At 46.5% G+C, this 20928-nt stretch overlaps 1 protein-coding gene across 3 annotated transcripts in view; it reads right to left on the bottom strand.

The window, feature by feature from the left end:
- Positions 1–20928, bottom strand: part of SAP30 (Sin3A associated protein 30) — a 198834-nt gene that overhangs the window by 101920 nt on the left and 75986 nt on the right. For all 3 annotated transcript variants that reach the window (XM_085641840.1, XM_085641839.1, XM_085641841.1), the window contains exon 2: positions 8089–8214. In XM_085641840.1, the coding sequence (XP_085497966.1) occupies positions 8089–8214 (126 nt within the window). The remainder of the gene's footprint in view (positions 1–8088; positions 8215–20928) is intronic.

The raw sequence follows: 20928 nt of genomic DNA, 5'->3' as shown, positions 1-20928 counted from the left end.
AGACAAGTCAATGCCTTGCCGCCAGCAACTCAGATACATCACAACTGATGTCTGAGTGCAGAAGGTCCTATACAACATGCTTTACTAATACAAAGTAACTCTGAATTACTACATGAAGTTGAACTGTTCGGTAAATTATCCAATCTAAGAATAACTGGGACAAATCAACATTGTTCACTTTTGGGCCTTCAGAGACTGTTATTTAGATGCACAACCATTATTGCCTATAAAATGTGAAACAAAAAGATACCTGGGCATAAAAATCACCTGCTCCATGACAGAGACCCTAAAATAGAATTTGACCAGCGTAGTGTCGCATCTAAGGAAACCTGTGAGTTTTTGAGGGCTCTGCCCGTACTTCCTTGAGGGTGGATGGTATTACAAAAATTATATTATTATTAAGCCTGTATGAAATTGAATCGCGAAAATGTCTTTAAATAACTAAACAGCTTAAAATGCACTTATGTGAGGAACACTCAGCACAGTCACACTAGATAAGATGAGTTTTGACCGGAAAGTGGGTGAATACCAGGTACCAAATATGGAGGGCTATCAATTGGCATTTTGGCTCCAGTCCATCACCAGATGGTTCACAGAGAAACCTAACAAACAGGACACTGCTTTTGAGAATGGCATTAGATGTTAACCATAGCAGCTTCCTTTTCTTAGCACCATTCAAAAATATCTCATCTGGTGGAGAAGAAGCATGTAAGTGGAGACGGTTGTCCATACAACGCAACCTGGGCCTGTATGCCTGTTTAGCACCCTGGTGGGACATTCCCAACTTCCAAAAAGCAACAGCAGACATAAGTGTGGCTATAGGGTGAGGGAGACTAAGATTTTATTAGAGACCTATATGTTGGTAATAAATTAATCACACAGCAGAGAAGCACAGTGCATGTTTGGTATCAGTCAGACACATTTGGGGTTAATTTCCGGTGACCCCAAAAAGTTACCAACCCTGACTGACAAAGTCAAGGGTGAACTGATTTCCACACTATGCAGAGCTATCATAAATTATATTATAAAGATGTCCGTAAGGGTCATGAGTAATTGGGAATCTAACTTTGGGTTAGAATTCATCAACTATGAAGGGAATAAGGCTTGTGCCTGTAGAACCAATGTGGAATGCAATGCACGGTTTACAATTATGCAATTTAATTACTTACACTGCACGTACATGACACCCTCTACCTTGCACATACCAGATTCGACCAGGGGTAGCAGCTGCCTCAACAGTGGCAAACCACAGCAGAATTTTCACTCAAGTTAGGACTGCCCCGGTTTAAATGAAATTTGAGATCAGCCTGTAAGTAGATTTCCTGACTGCACAAGACTTTGAATATCTAAAACTCCTACATCCTCCCTACTGGGCATTCCTGCCTTCCTACAAGAAAGCAAATGAAGAAAAATCAGAAGCTATGTTAGAACTTACACAGACCAAGCACACAATGATCATAAAACCGTTCATCCCAGAAGGTCCACAAACAAAGGATTGACTGCAGAAAGTGAAGGAAAAGACCAAAGCAGATTAGATAATCTTCAAAAAGATAATACGGTATCACAGGCTGAAGAGGGACCTCACAGACTAGAAGATGTTTCTTCAAAGTTTGCTATACCTGGAACACTTTACCCTCCATGAAACCAATGTGTGTTTACTAATGTTTCCCTAATAATAGGGTATGGGCAGAGTCTGACGTTCCATACTATAAATGTGTTCATTGTAATGCAATACTTCTGTATTCTCATGAAATTATACAAGAGACCCCGAAATGCAGGGACGTCTATACCGCTTTATGTAAATTAATGCCACAATTTTTCACCCACCAACCATCTGATGTACAGGCCTGATTGTGATTTTGCAGTTATGTGTTTGCTTACTTGTTAATCAAAAATATATATTTTTCAAAGATGGCTATTGTTCTGATCTAATCCAGACTACATTATAGCAAAAGTACCTACCTAAACCTTCCTCCCACCTCATTCAAATTCTACAGCAATTCCAAAATAGTACTGCAATACTCCTGTATGGGATTAAAAGAAGCAACCACACCTCTCTTGCCTTAGGTTTCAATAGCTGCCGCCTGCATTCTCTTCATGCTTTTCATCACCCGGTCCACCATTAATCACAGCAAAGATCAAACACTACAACCAATCATGAATTCTACATTCTTCCTCAGATGCCTACTTTCTAGCAGATCAAGACTCAGCATGCTGGCTTTTGTAATGCAAGCTTCCTAATTATGATGGCTCGAAAATATTCCAGCACATATAATTCTCAGCAGCAATATTAACTGTGTTTGCCACTGGGTAGTTAGAGTTAGGATCGTGTTGCCATAGAAAATGCATGTTTTGGTTTGCTTATATCTTTAGAGCCGTTTTTTAGGTCTCGCCTGATCCAGCGCTTGCGCTGGGCTGGCCGAGACATTTAGTGTACAGGTTTTCAAAGTGCTGCCACGCAGCCTAGCGCTTGTGTTCACGCAAGCGTGCACGCGCGCAGCCGGCAGCTTTCAGCACCCGCGGCACCATCTGGAGCTTTCACTTTTTCTGCCCGCGTCGCGCGGCTAATGCTTGTTTGGTCAGCGATCGAGTGAGCCTGACAAACCTATTTGCTTTGCTAATATGTTTTTATGTCCCACTTATTTTCATTGCTTGTGTCGATTCTGTGCACCGTACAACAACTGTACTATAAGCTAATTTGAGGATATTGTATTTTAAGGACATCGAAAGGACGTAAAACTGAGTTGGCCTAGCCGGAATAATTCGATGTCCTCGCTTGCGGATTATCCAGATGCCGGCAGGGGGCGCTGAAGTCACTCAGTCAACGCGTTTCTCCGAATTGTTGTGCTCCCTTTACATGCGCCCTTGTATGCTGTCAGCAGGTGGCTCACAGTTGGTTTGCGGCATTTGTTGATTAGCAACTGCCGCTTCTTAATGCTCGCAGAGACTCTATTGAAGCCTAGACATTGGAGTAATTCATCATGGAATATACGCGCCTGGTGTTCACGAATGCACTCTGTAAGCCTAAACCGCCAGCTGCAGGTCTGAACATGTGCAATATTCAAGAAGAAAGCTGCCTCAATTGTGTTCATTCACTGCCGAGGCTCAGCTCCTCGGCTCAGACACATATTCAACTGGATGCAAGGGAAGCCCGGGCCAGATGTGAAATAAATGTGAGGTTCGTCTTCCCTGGCCTCTTGTGCTTTTTATAATATTGACCGATTTTAGACTTCTAGTTTTATTTATTCTTAATTCGCTACAGTAAGGCACAGGCTGAATATTCCACAGGCCGGTCCTGTAATATATTTGCTACGAGTATTTTGCTCTAGCGCCATAAGTTACTTTTTTAGTGTATCTTCGAATGACGCTGTTTCACAGAACCTTCCAAAATACCACCTGTCATTTCGCTCAAACGGATACACGTGAAGACACGTAAACACAAGCATTGGAATAGCCAATAGGTCTCGCCTTTGGGACCTTACAAGTGTTTAGTTATCCAGCAAATATCCTTGGTGCAACAACATCAACTGTTGCATGGCTGAACACTTATATGGTCCCAAAGGCGTCTAGAGACCTATTGGCTATGCCAATGCTTTTTTTTTTTGGATGAATATTCACAAAGCTTTCCAAAAAAAAAAAAACGTTCTCCTTTCTGGAAGGTTTTTGTGGTGGTCCATCAACCGGGGGCCTCCATCACCAGGGGACCTCCGTCAACCGAGGGCCAAGCAAAAAAGGTGGGTCCAAAACGCTTTTACCCCATCCATTTTTTTAAATAGGAAATTTAGACACAGCTACAGCCCAAACCGCTGAACAGATTTGCACTAAATTTGGAAATAAGCTAGATCTTGGTCCAGAAAGAGAGCCTTTTGTGATTTGCTGTAAATCCATTCAGTAGTTTTTGAGCAATCCATGCTCAAAAACTTTGTACATATGATACTGCAACGCTGACTGATCACATGTTGAGATTTGATTGGCTGCCACCACATCAACAAAGCAGCTATCTTAGGACTCGGCACAGGCTTATGCACATTTGAAAAAAATAACCCCAGGTGGGTGGGGGGTTGGGGCGGAAGGGTATATACAATATAGGGGGGCATGTAGTCCCAAGCTTCTGTGAGGCCGGGTGACCACACCCCCCACCCCTGGGCAAAATTTGAAATTAATATGGTAGAGGGGCTGCACGGCCCCTCTACCCGAGCCTTAAAAGACCCAATGGACCCCCAGGACAGCATGCCGTTTAAAAGGGGATGAGGTCCCCACACTCCACCTCACCATCCTGAGCTTCTTAAGCTCTGGGGATCCCAGACCCTGGGTACCCCATCCCTCAGGCCGGCTCACAAACTGTGTCTTTGGAAGCCTATCCCCGGGACACAGTAGTATCTCTGCTTGATTCAGCGCAGGCGAGAAATCATATGTTTGTCCCGCCTGGCGGGAGCATTTTTAAATCTCCCATAAGGTGGGCGCAAACATGCCTTCCCTGCCGGCAGGAGTGTGGTAAAGAAAGTCATGTCTACTCTCACTCTGGAAATTTTAAATTGCTCCCACAAAATGGGAGAAGACGTTTATTTCCTTGTCCACGATCCTGTCGCTAGAGCAACACATGTTGCTTGAGCATGGCAGGATAAGCATAAGCAGCTGCTACAGCTGGGTGGGAGCAATACCGGCTTCCGCAGTATGTAGGGAACCAGCCGGGACTGTATGGGGCCCGGGCTTCCCCCGCGGCCCCCAGATTACTGCTTAGTGAGGGCCCTGGAAGGGCCCCCTCCCCTTGTTTGGGGCATTCGGACCAAGGGGATGGGATACGAGGGGTCCTATCAAGGTTCGAGGAGGGGGCTAAGCAGCCCCTCTCCTCTTTTTAAATGTAATTCAGCCCGAGGTCAATTCAGGCTCGGGAGGGGGCTCTGCAGACCCCTCCTCTATTTAATGGAATTCAGGCCAGGGAGTTTAATAAGGCTCTGGGTGGGTTGTGCACCCCCTTCATGATATACAAATAATTACCTCGGGCGAAGAGGCACTATTTGGCTCATGAAAGGGCCTGAGCGCCCCCCCTCGCCCCCAAAGATCTCAGGGGTTGGGGTCCCGGGACCGCTTGTGGTGCATAAAGGGAAGTAACGCGCCCCCTACCCTTTTAAAAAACTGTTCAAAGGGACTGTGGGGGATGAGGACCCTGGGGTTCAAAGTGGCTTGGGGAGGTGGGCTGTGCTAATGGGGTGGACACATGTCTGGCTGCGGTGTGGGGTTGGCTGCCTACAGTGGGTTCAAAACAGGGCATGGCTGCAGGCCAAGCCCTGCGACCACCACCCGTGCAGCACACAGCCAAAGCTCGTGCACAGCTTGGAGTTGGCTTTATATAGGACAATAAAATATTACTTTATGTTTAAAAAAAAAACTAGAAATTCACTAGCGCCTAGATGCCCCAGGGTGAGTTGTGCGCTTTATAAGAAATCCATAACATAACATAACAGAAAAAAACAAAGGTTAAAATAAGGTTATAGTTAGGGGAGAATTTCAGTGCCAACCTAACGGTTTAAACCCAGAAAACCACTTAAATTCACCAGTTATATTTACCTCCCACCCTTGCTAACTATCACATTATATCACTATAGATAACTTGAGCCCTTGCAATGTACTGCTAATTACTCCACAAATTACATCACTCATGACATCATTGATAAAATCACTGCAACATTTGCAATGAAATTACGGATGATGAAACTGTGCATGGCGGGGGCACAAGTTATAGTTACCTAAGGCACGAGTTATAGTTACTTGAGGTCACTATAACTGGTGAATTTCAGTGTATCTGTACGTTTGAAACATTACGTTGTCACTGAAATTCTCACCTAAGTGTCAGTGGGTGTGCGAGTGGTTCTGTAAATGATGTGATCAGTGATGTAATTTGAGATGTCATCAGTGATGCCATTGACTTATGAGTGATGTAATATGTGAGGTCATAAGCAGTGCATTGCAGGGCATAAGTTATAGTTAGCTCAGCTAACTTTAACTGCTGAACTTTAACTGGTTTTGTATGAGTGAAATCTGAGCTGAACTACAACGTCGCTGTAACCTCTGTTTTTTCACAATGAAAATATATATGTGGTTCTTGTGACTGAAAAGAGCAAGGAATAAAAATACAGCTACTCCAAATCCAATAACAGAACGAACATTTTAATCATAATGGCACAAGGTGACTTGCCTTTTATGGACATATACTTCTAAATGTATAAGCAATTTGCATTCGCACAGTCTCTTCTTAGCATGGAGTACGCCAAAGTATGTAAATAGGATAACTGAACTTCACTGCTTTTGGATATTCTTTTCTGGGTTTTATGCCTTGAAAACAGATTGGGAAATGGCAATGTTACAGGCAAGGCCGGCAAAGACTTCTAAAAAAGACTGCCTACACTTAAAGGGTTTTCCATTGGACCCACATCAGACCCATCCCATACAACTACATAATCAGCCTTCCCAGCAGTGTTCATATATATTGTTTATACCCAAGACTGCACCATAGCATGATTTTAATGATGGCATGGCTTTGTGGGAGTTGTCAAGAAGGGAGAACCAAGAAAACTGAAATTCTTCCTCACTCTGACGATCTTGCTCTCCATTCTTCCCAACGGGTGTAAAACTGATCCAAAGCCCAAAAATACAGAGAGAGGGACAAAGCATGTGTATGGTCTCATTCAGGGTCCCATCATCACTGTAAGAATGAAGGTATCTGAGAAGTGTTACCCGGCCTGTATATTTTATTTTATTTTTTTGTGAAACTGTTTCTAAAGCATTCATGTACTGTGAAGTATTTGACAGCTCTATAATAACATATTAACAATAAACTGGCTGTCTCTATATTATTGCCTGAGCTGTTGCCTCTAAGAGAATATGTGCTTTTATATGATTTACTTACTCTCACCAAATCACACAAGAAGCAAGGTTTCCATTGAGGTCATTCCTCCTCACTTTGTTCTGTCTCTACAGAGTAACAGCTCTAGTACCCATGTGCCATTTATTTCACAAATGAGATGCTTTCTGGTGGTTTGTTACCACTTAATTTTGGAACCATCTTTGTGGGAGAAAAATCAGACTCCAGCTTGGTTCCTCATGACAAATCTCAACAATCCAGCCTACAATGTGCATTTTTATGGGAAGATGTATCCAGTGAGCGATGCGAACGAAAGGCAAAGGTGAAAAGACCTGATTTGGTCACTAATTCACTCTGAGGCTGTAGGGCCCTGCCCGTTCCTGGTCAAATAACCTCGACTATCTCAAGTGGGAGGATGTGTAGGTACTTGGTCTCACCAGGTCAGCAACTGGTCTAAATCTCATCATCAACCAAGGTCAGGTGGCAGTCCACCGATTTATGCATGCACAACTGTGCTGCAGCCTACCTATCCACCTGTTATCTAACACTGATGAGTCGGGCAGTAATCAGCTATCTACCATTACTCAAATTGACACCAGTCCTAGGGCTTGGCTTTCCCCATTTTCGTCAAGCGTTGTCCATGAGTAAGGCAAAGGTGAAGTGGGCACTGGCCCTGGAGCTTGGTGAGGTGGATTTGTGATGCTGGTAGTACACTGAGATAGAAAAGAGTATAGTGGGTAGTATAGGGGATCTTCTCAGAAACCATAATTGCATAGGAAATGTGACGCAATAAAATATGGAGATTCAGGTTAAATGATGCTTTGCATCACAGTGTGGCAGGTAAGAGTAGAGTACACGGAGGCAAAACAAAGGAGAAATGTGAGTAGTCCACTGAGGGATTGAGGGTCCACTAAGAAACAATTTGTAGAACAGTGAAGAACACCTAGAGCAAAATTAGAGGTGGTGTCAGTTTTCTCCCTGCAACAGAACATTAAAGACACTCAATTTCTCTAGGGCACTGTCTGTCTGATAAGTGGCCAGCCCCCTACACAATATGAAAAGATTGAGTTAGTCTCATCTGAAACTAATCTCATGCTTAACTCCATACACCATATTAATAGTTATATCACAATGCAGCCAAATGCAAAACGTAAGACATACAATATGAATAGGAAACTAGTGCTGCAAGGTTAATGATAGCTACAATTTAAAAGGACATGTTGTACCTCTGGTGTGTCAATGTCATGTAGAGGGGAGTCCATTTCTTCATCATCACTGCCTTTTCTTTTCCTTCTATTACGAAGAGTCTGGATTAGATTTTTGTGAAAATCACAAATGTAAAGATGCTTTGCCTTAAATAAAAAAAATAAAAAATACAGTTATATAAATGTGGTAGGCGTTTACTGATCACATGTAGTTAACTAAATAAAATACTTGAAGACATTCAAAGCACGGAAAGATAGCATAAAAGCCACTGAATATAATAAACATGAAATAAACTAGGAGAAACAGCTGAAGTTAAAAATGAGCAAAGGGTATTCAAACACCAGCGTAGAGAATGTATTCAGCTCGCGTCCCTGTCTCCAATTACACAGAGTATGACTGCTACAATACGTCACAGGCTGATCAATTGTTGTCATCCAGTTCCATGCTACTGCCACCTTTATGTGAAAAGCTTTTTGTGTTATTTTTCAGCCTTACCTGCCAAGTCCTGCTTAATACCTTCTTCTACAACATGTTTTCCCTGCTTTATCGTGCATACCTCTTCCACTGTATTTATAATTGTGATGCAATTAAATGTCTCAATCCACCCCAAACATTCTTTTCCTTGACAGGATTCCTGGTGTAGACCTTACGATATCTTGTTAGCCGTTTTCTACACAGCTGTGATTCCATCTCAACTTTTGAGAAATATGGTTTTTAGAACTACATTACATAATGCAGGTAATGCCTTCCCAACAATATAAAGTATATGAGATTTTTTCTTGTACATAATAACCCTAGCTAGCTGTTTTTACAATGTAAATAGACATACTTTTTGCTAAATTCAGTAAGATAACTTATTTGCATCTAACGAATGGGATAGCTTCAAGGAGCAATACTTTTCAGGAAACTATGGTACCAGGAAAGGAGATTGACGAGATCCTACTTTGATTTCACACTTACCGGGCACTTTTCTCCAAGATTGCAGCCTTTTCACTACTCTAATTTAAATGTCTTCCTAATTTTGTGTAGGTTTCGAGTAGGGTCATAGTAGAGAGTAGTGCAAGTGGAGATTATCATACTTCAATGTCTATAATAGCAGAGCTATACATCTTCAGTACTGGGCACAACTGACAGACAACCCACAATGATGCATCTCAGCATTCCATGAGTCTAGGTCACTACAACTCGCCGAAACAATAAACTGTTCAATAACATTATGATAAATAACATAAAAAGGATAAACAGTGTAAAGATATTGTGAACAAAAACTTTAACAATACCTCTGATAATATTTGGAAATAAAACATCAAAGACAATATCTCAGAAGCATGGACATTTTCTAACAAGGGGGTAATGATCCAGCAAACATAGCAAAACCACCAGAGAAATATAACAAAACACTAAGTACAAAGGTATTAATTCCTAAACCTTTATAGTCACCTCTTGCAGCATGTACTACGCCGCAAGTGACCAGTTCAATTACCACATATAGTCTTCTTTACTTGGAAACTCACAGCATCAAATATACGTTCTCCTTCCTCAATGGCATAATCCAGGTCTAGACATTTCACAACCCACCTCCAGGCACTCTCACAGAATTTCCTCGTATCTCCATAATCTGCACAGGTTACCTCACTTTTGACAAATCCTTCCTAATCGCACAGGGTTTTTGAATGCTAGACAGACCATCTCCAACCCTCAAACCTGACTTTATAAAAACGTGCTATGACTCGTTATGCACCTTTAAATTGTTCTAACTGTCCGACTTTACCTTAGCTGGTACTTACAACACCATGATTCCTAGTTTCCACAGTCTACTGAACTTTTAAAACTAGCAATTCTTCACTCTTGAACTTAGATTACACAATCAGAGACCTCTTGTTTTCCCACTTCCAGAGGCCTTCTCAATAGTCTGCCCTGACAATTTTACCTCCAGTCATGTAGATTGCCTTACAATCAGGGGTCGATCACCCATTCTCAAAATGAAAGGCCTTCTCCATGAGTACACCTAAAACTTCTCCATGCTTGAGCAACAGGCCAACATTACTTTTTCGATTAGAGCTTACCTGCATGCTACAGAATCGTGTTCTCAAACCGAATCCTACAGGGTCTCCCATTTCCCCATTCACCTGTGAAAGAACTACAACCAGATCACATCAACCGTTGGCTAGCGTGTGTCCCTTAACCAAAGGCCCTACCACTGAAACACTTATAAGATCTATTTTGCTCCATTCAAAACATACTTGGCATTGGTCAGAGCATATCAAGTTTTCCCTTTTATCAGTAATGTCTAAAACACTCAGCAGACAACAAGGACATACTACGCTTAGACAGCAAGGAGATACATTTAGGGAGTCCTGGCGACCATTTATAGCTAGGCTCTCCCAGGCATTTAGGGAATTGACCTGCCCTAAATACTTAAAATTGCTGCGTCTGAATGAACCGACAGAGAAATAGGGCACGAATTCCCTCTCATGATTGAATCAGGTATTTGATCAGTAACTGAGACTCAGCTGGTTAGACACCCAGGAAGGGGGGGTGTTCGGGGTTTTTGTGGGGTTCATACAAAAGTTGCTGAAAAGCCAGTTATGGCTGAATGTTGTTGCCAAGCGGACAGATACTCTCAGATGCTTCATGTGTTTTTATTGATGCGGTAACAATAAAACAAATTTTAACATAAAACACTCAACTGTGTTGGAATCATTTTCTAAAAACTTGCCATAAAATGTTCACATGCCAAAGGATGACAGTAATTGCTCCATATTCTTCGGAGCGGGTGGTCTGGTTATGCTTTAATTCAACTATATTAGGTTTGGCACCTTTATTTGAAAGCACATGCATGAGATATGCACCTACCATTGTCTTAAAAACACATTTTTACCTTCTTAGCTAAATGCTTTTTCTTCTAGCACCATCAATACCGCTTCAATAGCTTTGTCATGCTTAGTTTCAATTTTTTTAAATAAAAAAAAAGTCATCATGAAAAGCAGAAACTGATGAATTGTTGGCTAATATTGTTTACATTATATGGCATATGGCATTCTGCAAAGCTAATAGATACCATCAGGTACAGCAAATGCTAAAAGGTAGCAGCACTCTTTGTCCAATTCCATAGTACTCCGCCTTAATGTCCAACTAGCTTGCCCAACCTTCATTATCAAATCCTTGATACTAGGTAACAGGAAATTCTATAACAAACTTCCTTATTAAGGGCCCGATTCACAGAACTAACTTAAGACAAAATCCTAAACTTACTACCATTTTGGTATTCACAGAAGGCACTTACTCATTTTGGTATTCACAGAAGGCACTTACTCATTTCGGTATTCACAGAAGTTAGGAGTCCTAACTTTAGGACTCCTAAATGCCTTCTGTGAATACCGAAAGTCTTAAAATTAGGATTTTTCTCAATTTAGTAGTCCTAAATTTAGGACTCCTAACTTTAGGACTCCTAAATGCCTTCTGTGAATACCGAAAGCCTTAAAATTAGGATTTTTAGTACTCCTAACTTTACAACTACTAAACTGAGAAAAATCCTAATTTTAAGGCTTTCGGTATTCACAGAAGGCATTTAGGAGTCCTAAAGTTAGGATTCCTAACTTCTGTGAATACCAAAATGAGTAAGTGCCTTCTGTGAATACCAAAATGAGTAAGTGCCTTCTGTGAATACCAAAATGGTAGTAAGTTTAGGATTTTGTCTTAAGTTAGTTCTGTGAATCGGGCCCTAAGACTTTTTTTTTTTTTTCCAAGTCCTTTATTGCAGACTTACATATTACACAGCTTCCAGCCTACAACCCCTCGGGCCGGCCGCGGAGGATGTACCCTGCCTTTCGTCGTAAATCACACAGCCCTGTGCCGTCAACCCGGGGGTACGGCGGTGTTAGAGGGTACAAGTGTCTCACAGTGTATAGAGGGATAGTGCAGGACTCATTTTCTTCTTTTTCCAAACATAAAACATAGGCATATTGCCAAAATGGCGTAACGGCGCCTAACAGTCGAACTGCCCCCCCCGCCCCCCCCCCCAGTTAACGAAACAAGGTCATCACGTTCAGCACCATAAATCGCCTACGTACCGGTGATGCGACCTCCGCATCCCACTCTTTAGCACCCGGAGCCCCCATAGCGTTGGGGTTTTACAGATCCCCTGCGCCTTCCTGCCCAACGGGAGGAGGCTCGCAAATGCCCCCCCTGAAATCATTCCAATTGGACCACACTTCAATCCACTTCCGGGGGCACCCTCTCGCTATATACACAGTCTTTTCCTGCAGCATACACCAGTCCATGTCGCTGTGCCAATCCGACACTTTGGGTGGGAGAGGACTGCCCCAGAGCCTGGCAATGTTCCTTTTCGCCACCATTTGTCCGAGCGTCACCCAGAGCCTCCCTTTCGGTGACAGGTCCGTTGGCTCCCATATATTGAGGAGGCACCTCTTGGCCTCCGGGCGAATTCCCACCTCCCATACCTCCTCCATACAATGCACCACCCTTCTCCAGTACCGTTGAATCTTAGGGCAATCCCACAACACATGGAAGAAGGTACCCGTGCCACCACATCCCCTCCTACAGCGTACTGAGTCCGCCCTCCCCATCATGTGTAGCCTAGTGCAGGAGATATATACTCTGTGCAAGATCTTAAGTTGGATAAGTCGCAGCCGGGCTGATATCGCGACCTCGCAGGGGGGAAGCCAGAGCGTATAGCCACTCTTCGTCGTCTATCTCCAGCCCATCAGCGGCCCATTTCTCTCTAAGGGGTAGGAGCATGTCGGGGGGGTTATTGATTAGCTTTTTGTACGTGAGTGATATGGCGTGTTCCGTGAGGTACCCATCCAGTAACCTATCTTCAAGCGGGGAGGTTTGTGGTAGCTTGGTCTCCGGTGGGATATTAGCCTGCAGGGAGTGTCGCACCTGTAAGTATCTAAAGTATTCGGTGTGCGCCAGCTCATATGTGTCTCGCATTTGGGCGAACGTGCGGATCCCTGTAGGGCCCAAGATATCCTTGATTTGGGAGATACCGATCAAGTCCCAGTTGCGGAACCCCTTGGTACGTCCCAGGTTGCCTAATTTGTCGGAGGCCCAAAGTGGCGTGGCCATAGTAAGGACTCCTGCCCATCCGAGCTTCCTCTGGGCGATGTGCCATATCTGCACCGAGTGAAGTGTAGGTCTGGTGAGTTGACGTATACCCCGTTTGGAGTAGAGTGCTATCTCATAGTTTCCCCCGGAAAGCAGCCATCTGTCCATGCCGTAGGCTGGATCATTCCCGTCTCCATACGTACCCTGGTTTATCGCGGATAAGTGGGCTGCCCAGTAGTATTTGCGGATGTCAGGGAGGGCTATACCACCGTCGTACCACCCCAATGTGAGTTTGGTCAAGGAGATTCGGGGTGACCCGACCCAAAGGAGGGCGCGCAGTGCGGCCTCGATCGCCACAAAGTAGCCGTTGGGGACTAAGTCTGGATAGTTTTGTAGCGCATATAGAAACCGTGGTAGCGCTAGCATCTTAAATAGGGCTGCCCGGCCCAACAGAGACAGTGGCAGGTGCTGCCAGGATTTGGCCTCTCTTTGGAGCCGAACCAGTGGCGGATTGAGGTTGCGCTCATATAACAGAGCCTTGTTAGTGGTGATGTACACTCCCAGGTACTTAAACCCGTCCTCTGCCACAATGATAGGTCAGGCGTCCGGGAGCCGCGGAGGTTCACCCCGTAAGACATACAGGTGTGATTTGGCCCAGTTGACCCGGAAGCCCGAGTTACGACCGAAACTCGCAAGTATGTCAAGCGCCACAATTATCGACCTGCGCGGCTTACAAAGGTACAAGAGTATGTCGTCGGCATAGAGGGAGGTTCTATCCTCACACCCCTCCGCCCATGATATACCTTTTAGGTCGACAGCCTGCCTTATCCAGGCCGCGAGTGGTTCGAGGGAGAGGGCGAAAAGAAGGGGGGAGAGGGGGCAGCCCTGCCTGGTCCCTCTTTCAAGCGTGAAAACCTCAGACAGCTTATTGTTCACCAACACCCGCGCCAGGGGCTTAGCATATAGTAGACGCACCCACGCTATAAAGTGAGGTCCGAAGCCCAGTTTGCGCAGGACCGCGAACATATACGTCCACTATAAGGTGTCGAAGGCCATGGTGGCGTCCAAAGAGACCACCACTGCGTCCTCCTGTAGTCTGTGGCATTGCCCCAGTACGCCGTTTAGCCTTCTAATGTTGAGGGCCGTGTTACGGTGTGGCATGAACCCCGACTGGTCCGGGTGGACAAACGAGGGAAGCACCGATCTGAGCCTATTGGCCAGTGTCTTCGCCAGTATTTTGGGCTCCGCGTTTAGGAGCGAAATTGGTCTGTATGACGCACATGAGTCTTTGGGTTTCCCCTCTTTCGGTATTGCCACTATGGTCGCAATACGCTGATCACGGGGCAGCACCCCCCTCTCCCTACTATGCTCGAACATGTGTTTCAGATGCTTGCTAATGGCGTCCGGCTGGAGCTTGTATAGCTCAATTGGGAGGCCGTTGGGACCGAGCGCCTTACCAGGGCGCAATTCTCCTTTGCACGCTGAAGTTCAGCCTCAGTGATTGGGCTGTCCATTGCCTCCCGATCTGTATCCAATAGGGAGGGCATTCGAATGTCCGTTAGGAGGTCCATGGAGTCCTCCTCCGGCCGGTCCGACTCACGCCTGTAGACCTGCTGGTAGTGTCTCGCAAACTGTTCCACCATTTCCCGAGGCTCAGTAACTACAGTCCCGCACTCGGTACGTATTTCTGGCACCACCTTACTGGCTTGTTGTTTTTTCGCTAGCCAGGCAATAAGTTTCCCGGCTTTATCGCCCTGATCGTATATTCTACCAAGCTTGTGACGAGCCACGGTCTGGGCCTCTTGGGTTACCATTTCTTTATACTCCGCCACCTTCAACTGCAGCTTGTGCCTGACCTCCCTGTCCCCTGCCTCTGGCGCCTCCCTCTCCAGGACCTCCAATTCCGCCTCTAGTGTGGCGACCTGCCCGCACCGCTCCCGCCGCCTAGCCGATAGGGCCGAAAGCGCCTCTCCCCTAATCACGGGTTTAAATGCCTCCCACAAGGTGACTGGGGATTTTACCGAGCCAAGATTCTCTTCGAAGTAACGAGAGATTGAGTTGGATATCTGCTTTCTGGTGTCGTCGTGTTTTAAGTGCCATGCGTTTATTGGTGCTATGCAGCCCTCCCGTTTATTCCCAAATGTGATGTGCGTGTGGACTGGTGAGTGGTCAGAAATGCCTCCAGGCAGAAGCGCCGCCTTCAGTACTGTCATGTCTTGTTGTAGCAGAGTAAGGATGTAGTCTAATCGCGAGAAGGAATGATGCGACCCCGAAAAGAAGGTAAATTGGCTGTCTGTTGGGTGGAGCAGGCGCCAGACGTCCGTAAGCCCAAAGGCCTCAAGAAAGTCCGCCAACCACTCCTGCCCCTGGGGCAGGTCTCTGGGGGGCTGTCTATCCCGGGTTCCTGACACCACTGCGTTGACGTCCCCTCCCAGCACCAACTGACCCTCGGGAAGGGAAAGTTGAAAAGTGCCCAGGTCCGCGAAGGCCCGTGTTTGGAGGCCAGGCGGGATGTAAACAGATAGTAGGTTAAGCGTGCGGCCCTCCCGGCGTCCAGACACTGCCGAGAAGCGGCCCGGTGGGTCTGTCCTGACTAGGTCTATATGGAGGGGTAGCGCGCGACGCAAGAGTACCCCCACCCCTCTCGAGCCGGAGGTGAAGCCAGAGTGAGCTGCTAGAGTGTAGCCATATCTATTGAGGGCCTGACAGACAATCCCCAGCATATGCGTTTCTTGCAGTAGCACTACGTCCGGCTGGTGCCGCTTGAGGAATTGCAGGACTATGGTGCGCTTGAGTCTGTCCCCTAGTCCGTTGACATTCCAGCTGAGGACCTTCAAACTTTTTTCCCCATCTCCTAGCCATAACTGTAGCTTGTTAGGGTGCTTCGTCCCACCACCCCCGGTAGTACGGCTTACTATAAGACAACATATTTCCGTAGAAATTCCCCAACTCCCCACCCCACACTGGTTCCCACCCCGCACGTGCTTGTAATGCTGACAGTCAAAGAACTGGCAAACCATTCGTGCCACCCCCTTCCCCTCCCGTCTGTCCCCAACATCCCTGCCCCCCCCTTGCAAAAAACAAACCCCTCCTCCCTGCCCCCTGCTCCGTGGGTTCTGAACTACCCACCACCCCAATTAGCAGAGCGCCTGTCGCCCAACCCTGCCCCGGTGGAGCCCACCGAGGAACTCTACGTGGGAAGTTCGTGGGCCAGCCCCCTCCTGACCGCCTGTCCGTGGTGCCCCAGTTCGTTCAGCCCTCAGGCCAGCAGTGCATCATCTAACAGTGAGCCTGGCTCAAAGAATTTGGGCAGGCCCTCACCCTGCCCCGTGGAGCAAGTAAGTCTTACAGTCAAAAACTTTCATACATTACTGTCCGACGGCTTCTGGTCGAGCTCTAGTGGCCTCATCGCGCTGCGTCGTCTCTGGGTGAGTCCCAGCGGGGACTGTTCGATCGTGAACGCCAGGACCGCTGGCTCTGCTCACCACCTTCCACTCGTCCTGCCGTTGACCCCGGGGAGGGGTGCCCCGAGCCGCGCCGTCCCGCCGGGGGGCCTCTGCCGTCTCGGTCGCGTCCAGCCACTCCTGCACCGCCGCCGGCGAGGTGAAGAAGAGGGATTTACCGCCAGTGATGATCTTCAGTTTGGCGGGAAAGAACATCATGTACCGAAGCCCACGATCTCGCAATGCCGCCTTGACCCCTTGAAAGGAGCGCCTTTCCTGTTGGACCTGGAGCGTGAAGTCCGGGAAGAAGCGAACCGTGGCCCCCTCGTAGTGTAGATCGCCGTGTTGTCTAGCCGCCTGGAGAATTGCGTCGCGGTAGTTCAGTACTTTAGCAATAATTGTTCGTGGTAGGGCCCCTGGTTTGGGTTTTGGGATCGGGGCCCTGTGCGCTCGCTCGATCGTGAAGAGCTTGGAGAGCCTCTTGGGTTTCAGGTGGCGGAGAATCAGATCCTCCAGAGAGAGCTCCACACAGTCCCGCTCAAGTCCTTCCGCCACACCCACCACGCGTATGTTGCTCCTCCTGGCCCTACCTTCCTGGTCTTCGAGCCGTAGGGCCATAAGCCGATGTTGGTGCACAAGCTCATTGACCCTGCCCTCGAGCCGCTTTTCCGATTCCTGCAGGGCTTTTATGTCCATTTCGTTGGTTTTGGACCGGTCCGTGGTTTTCCCCAAGTCGGCCCGGAGCAGGTTCACCTCTATAGTGATCTTGTCCATTTTTGTCTCCAGGTTCGTCCCAAGGGTTTGGATTGCGGCCATTATAGACGTCAGGGAGGGTTCCGCCTGCCCTGCGGCCTCCTTCGTAGTCCCTCCCGGCTGCGGCGTCGTTTTGGCTATAGTGTAGTGGTCCAGCTTGTTGGTCTGGGTCGTGGTGCCTCCTTTAGGCCGCATGATCGCTTCGGTGCCACTGGAGCCTGGTGTTCCTCCGCCTGCCTCTGCGCTTGGGCGCCCGCGGGTCCGCGCCAGCTCCGATCCCCCCGGTTGAAGTCTGGGTGTAGCCGCAGCCCCACCGGCACTCGACAAGTATCAGCTCAGAGCGGGGGCCCCCCAGTGCGTTCAGGCCGTCGCAATCCGGGGTCAGCGACCTCAGCCACCACGCCGCCGGCTCTCATGCGTCCAGCCCGCCCAGCAGCTACGAACTCGGGCCCCCACCCGGCAGGCGATGTGTGGCACCCCGCAGCGGCAGCCCCAACCGGTCCTCTTTCCTCACTCCGGCGGCAGCAGATAGAAACTGGCCGCCCCTCTCCCCGGAAGGGATCGTCAGCTGGTCGCAGCCGCCGCGGCAGCTCGCCTACCCTCCGGGCGTCAGGGTCTCTCAGCAGTGCCGCTAGGAAGCCGGAGTCCTGCGGCGCCTCGGCGTTACCTGCGAGGCGCCGCCCCCTACTGCCGCCGTCACTCCGGGCGCAGCGCGCCGCAGGCCGAAAGCCATGGCCTCACTTATAGCAGGGAGTGGCCGCGGAGTTCCATGGACGAGGCGCCAAGCCGCCGCCGCCCGTCGCGGCCGCCGTGTGGAGGCGTCAGCAGGTTGTCGGAGTCCGCGAAGCCTCTCCGGCAGAGCACAGGGCCTGAGGAAGCTGGGGGGCTCTCCGGGTGATCCCTCCAGCGCGGATGGGTGTCGGATGTAGACGGACACCAACGGTCCCGGTGGAGCTCAGGAATCAGGCGGCCATTTCGTACGGCGCATGGCCACGCCCCCCCCTTATTAAGACTTTTAAGGTAAACACACAAACAAAATTCATCATCGAACTAACCTTGGAATAAATAATTCTCACACTGTATGACATTCTGCACAGTTTGGGTTTCAGTGGCACACAATTTTAACTTTGCTGTTGTGGGTAAACCTTACCTTGTTTTTTCATGAAATACAGAATTTATCCTTTTCTCCCAGGTGTCTTTTTATGGTCACCAACAGATGTCCCCGGTAGCCTTTCACCCATGTAATTTTCTATTTTTCATCTTATTAGGTATTCACGATTACATTATCCACATACTCCCACCCACCTACAGGCCAGTGGGTTATCAACTGACGGGCCAGTTGCCGTATTTATAGAACCAAAACAGTGAAAATAAACAAGGCAAAATGGCCATCACAGCCCCTGCCTACTCTTCTCCCTTCCTCCTCTTCTCCCTTCCTCCTATCCATTTCATTATTGCAACATGTGCATTCATCAGCATTATCATTCAAGTGTTCCATCCATGGGTTCATCTCTTTAGCTGTATGACAGACCCATTTTGGGATTTGTCCATCCTGTACTTTTTAAAAATAGATTAGATGCTCTACCCCATGGTCTGACTGTATATGGAATTATGCCTAATGCCACAACTCCAAAACGGTTAAGCCATTGTTTGCTACATATGCTTTTCCCTTAATTTTCTCATTAAGTATTCCAAAAGAAACCTAATAGGTCAAAATCAACTACCTTCAAATGCTGTGGAGACAACGTTATGCAGGACCAACCATTTGTAGCAGCAGAACTTTTCATACATATAAAAGCACTATTCTAATTTTGGCTCCTGGATCAACAGGTAACCTAATTTCCACATTGTCTACTTTTCAATCAATGTCCGAGTCATCACTTTTCTTTACATCATCTTGAGTATGTCTTCCTCACACCTCATTACCAAAACAAGCTCTTCCAAGTTTGTCTGTTATAGTGACTGTACCTTCGTAAAAAACCTCATCCAAAACATGCCTCAGGCTGCTTCTTTTCTCTCCCCTACAAACACTGGAAAAATGTCCAATATTGACACACTTTTCAAATTATTGGCCAATGCCACAGGCAGTTATTAAGCATTCAACAAATTGGTGTATGCTCAACATCTACTGCAAGCCATCTTCTTGGGTTAGATCGACAACACTATAGGTCTACCCACTTGATACTGCTTTGTTTTGTGGGATTGGTTGTCACCACAGCCACTGGCATATGCATCAATTACGTTTTTCTGCTATGTCACATGCTCTTGGGATTTCTGTATACTCTTGAAATTTTACAGCCTTGACAAATGATTATCTTGGCAGATGAGCAAATGTTGCTGAATTTGGTTTGCCTAAACTCTTTCCAACAGTTGATCTCGAATCAACTGGTATGTGAAATAAACTCACAAATTTCGGCCAGAACTTTAGGACAAGTTACAAAGGTGTCACCTGACCCATTAGGGCCATGAACACAGGTAAATAATCTATGTCTGTAAGCTATAACTACTTGAAGCCTTCAAAATACTTCTCCAATTAACTGTGAATTGGAACCCATCTGGGTTTTCACCTTAAGGAGTGCATTCATACACATTCTCAAACACATCATATCATTGTTCTCCTACATAATAATACATTAGATATGTTCTTCTATTCAGTCTGTACGATTGTGGATATATTGCTTCTAAGTACCAGATATGTAACACCTTTGGAGGATATCTTGGCTTTTGTAAAACTGGTGAGGGTTGTGTGAAATTCTGTACTATGGCTTCCTTTTAAAGACATTATAATACTTCTACTCTCAAAACACAGAAAAATCAACAATGAAGATACGTTACCTTTTACAAATAGCATAATTGGCAAAACAGGGGTGTAGTGATTGTTAAAATGTGCTATAGTACATACAAGGTAAAATCCATTGGAAAAGACACACAGCACACCAGTCAAACACTTTGTCAAGCTCTGTAGCTTTCAATAGTCCTTCAAGTCCCAACGTCTACCAAAACAGTCTCCAAATCACCAGAATACCACAAAGGATCCAGCATTCATCAGTGTCCTGTCTCCATTAGCCTGCAGCTCTGAGTTGTGCAGGGAATGCCCGCATAAGCCATGTAACAGAGTTTCATGCTGAAGGTCCAATTCTGAGCAGGTGTGCGATTAAGTGGCCATTCGCCAGTGCCTGTAGTCTTATAGAGCCCACACGAAGACTCACTAAAGATATAAGGCAGAATACCGAGCCACTCTCCTAGAGCATGTGAACTAATATGTGATCAGTGCTTCAACTCTTTCTCATACTTCGATTCATTTTTGAAATCCTTGCACCACTTACAAAACAGAAACAACTCTGATGATTCCTAGATGTTGCAAATTATAGGAGCAGTCCTAGACTCCAACTTCAGCTTACCTTACCCTCTGCTTCAGAAGTTCTCATCTATCAAAGAATTTGTCACTAAGTTTCAAGAACACTATTTCCCAGTAGGGGTTTGCACTGCCAGAGTCCCAGAACAGGTCATATTCAAAATAACTTGGATTCAATTAAACTGACAGAGTGGCTAAAATGTGTATTTTATTTGAAAACATGTGAAGCCAATTTGCTT

Source organism: Triturus cristatus, chromosome 2_2 (assembly GCF_964204655.1).
Source record: "Triturus cristatus chromosome 2_2, aTriCri1.1, whole genome shotgun sequence".
NCBI lineage: Eukaryota > Metazoa > Chordata > Amphibia > Caudata > Salamandridae > Triturus > Triturus cristatus.
This window is presented reverse-complemented; position numbering and strand designations above follow the sequence as displayed.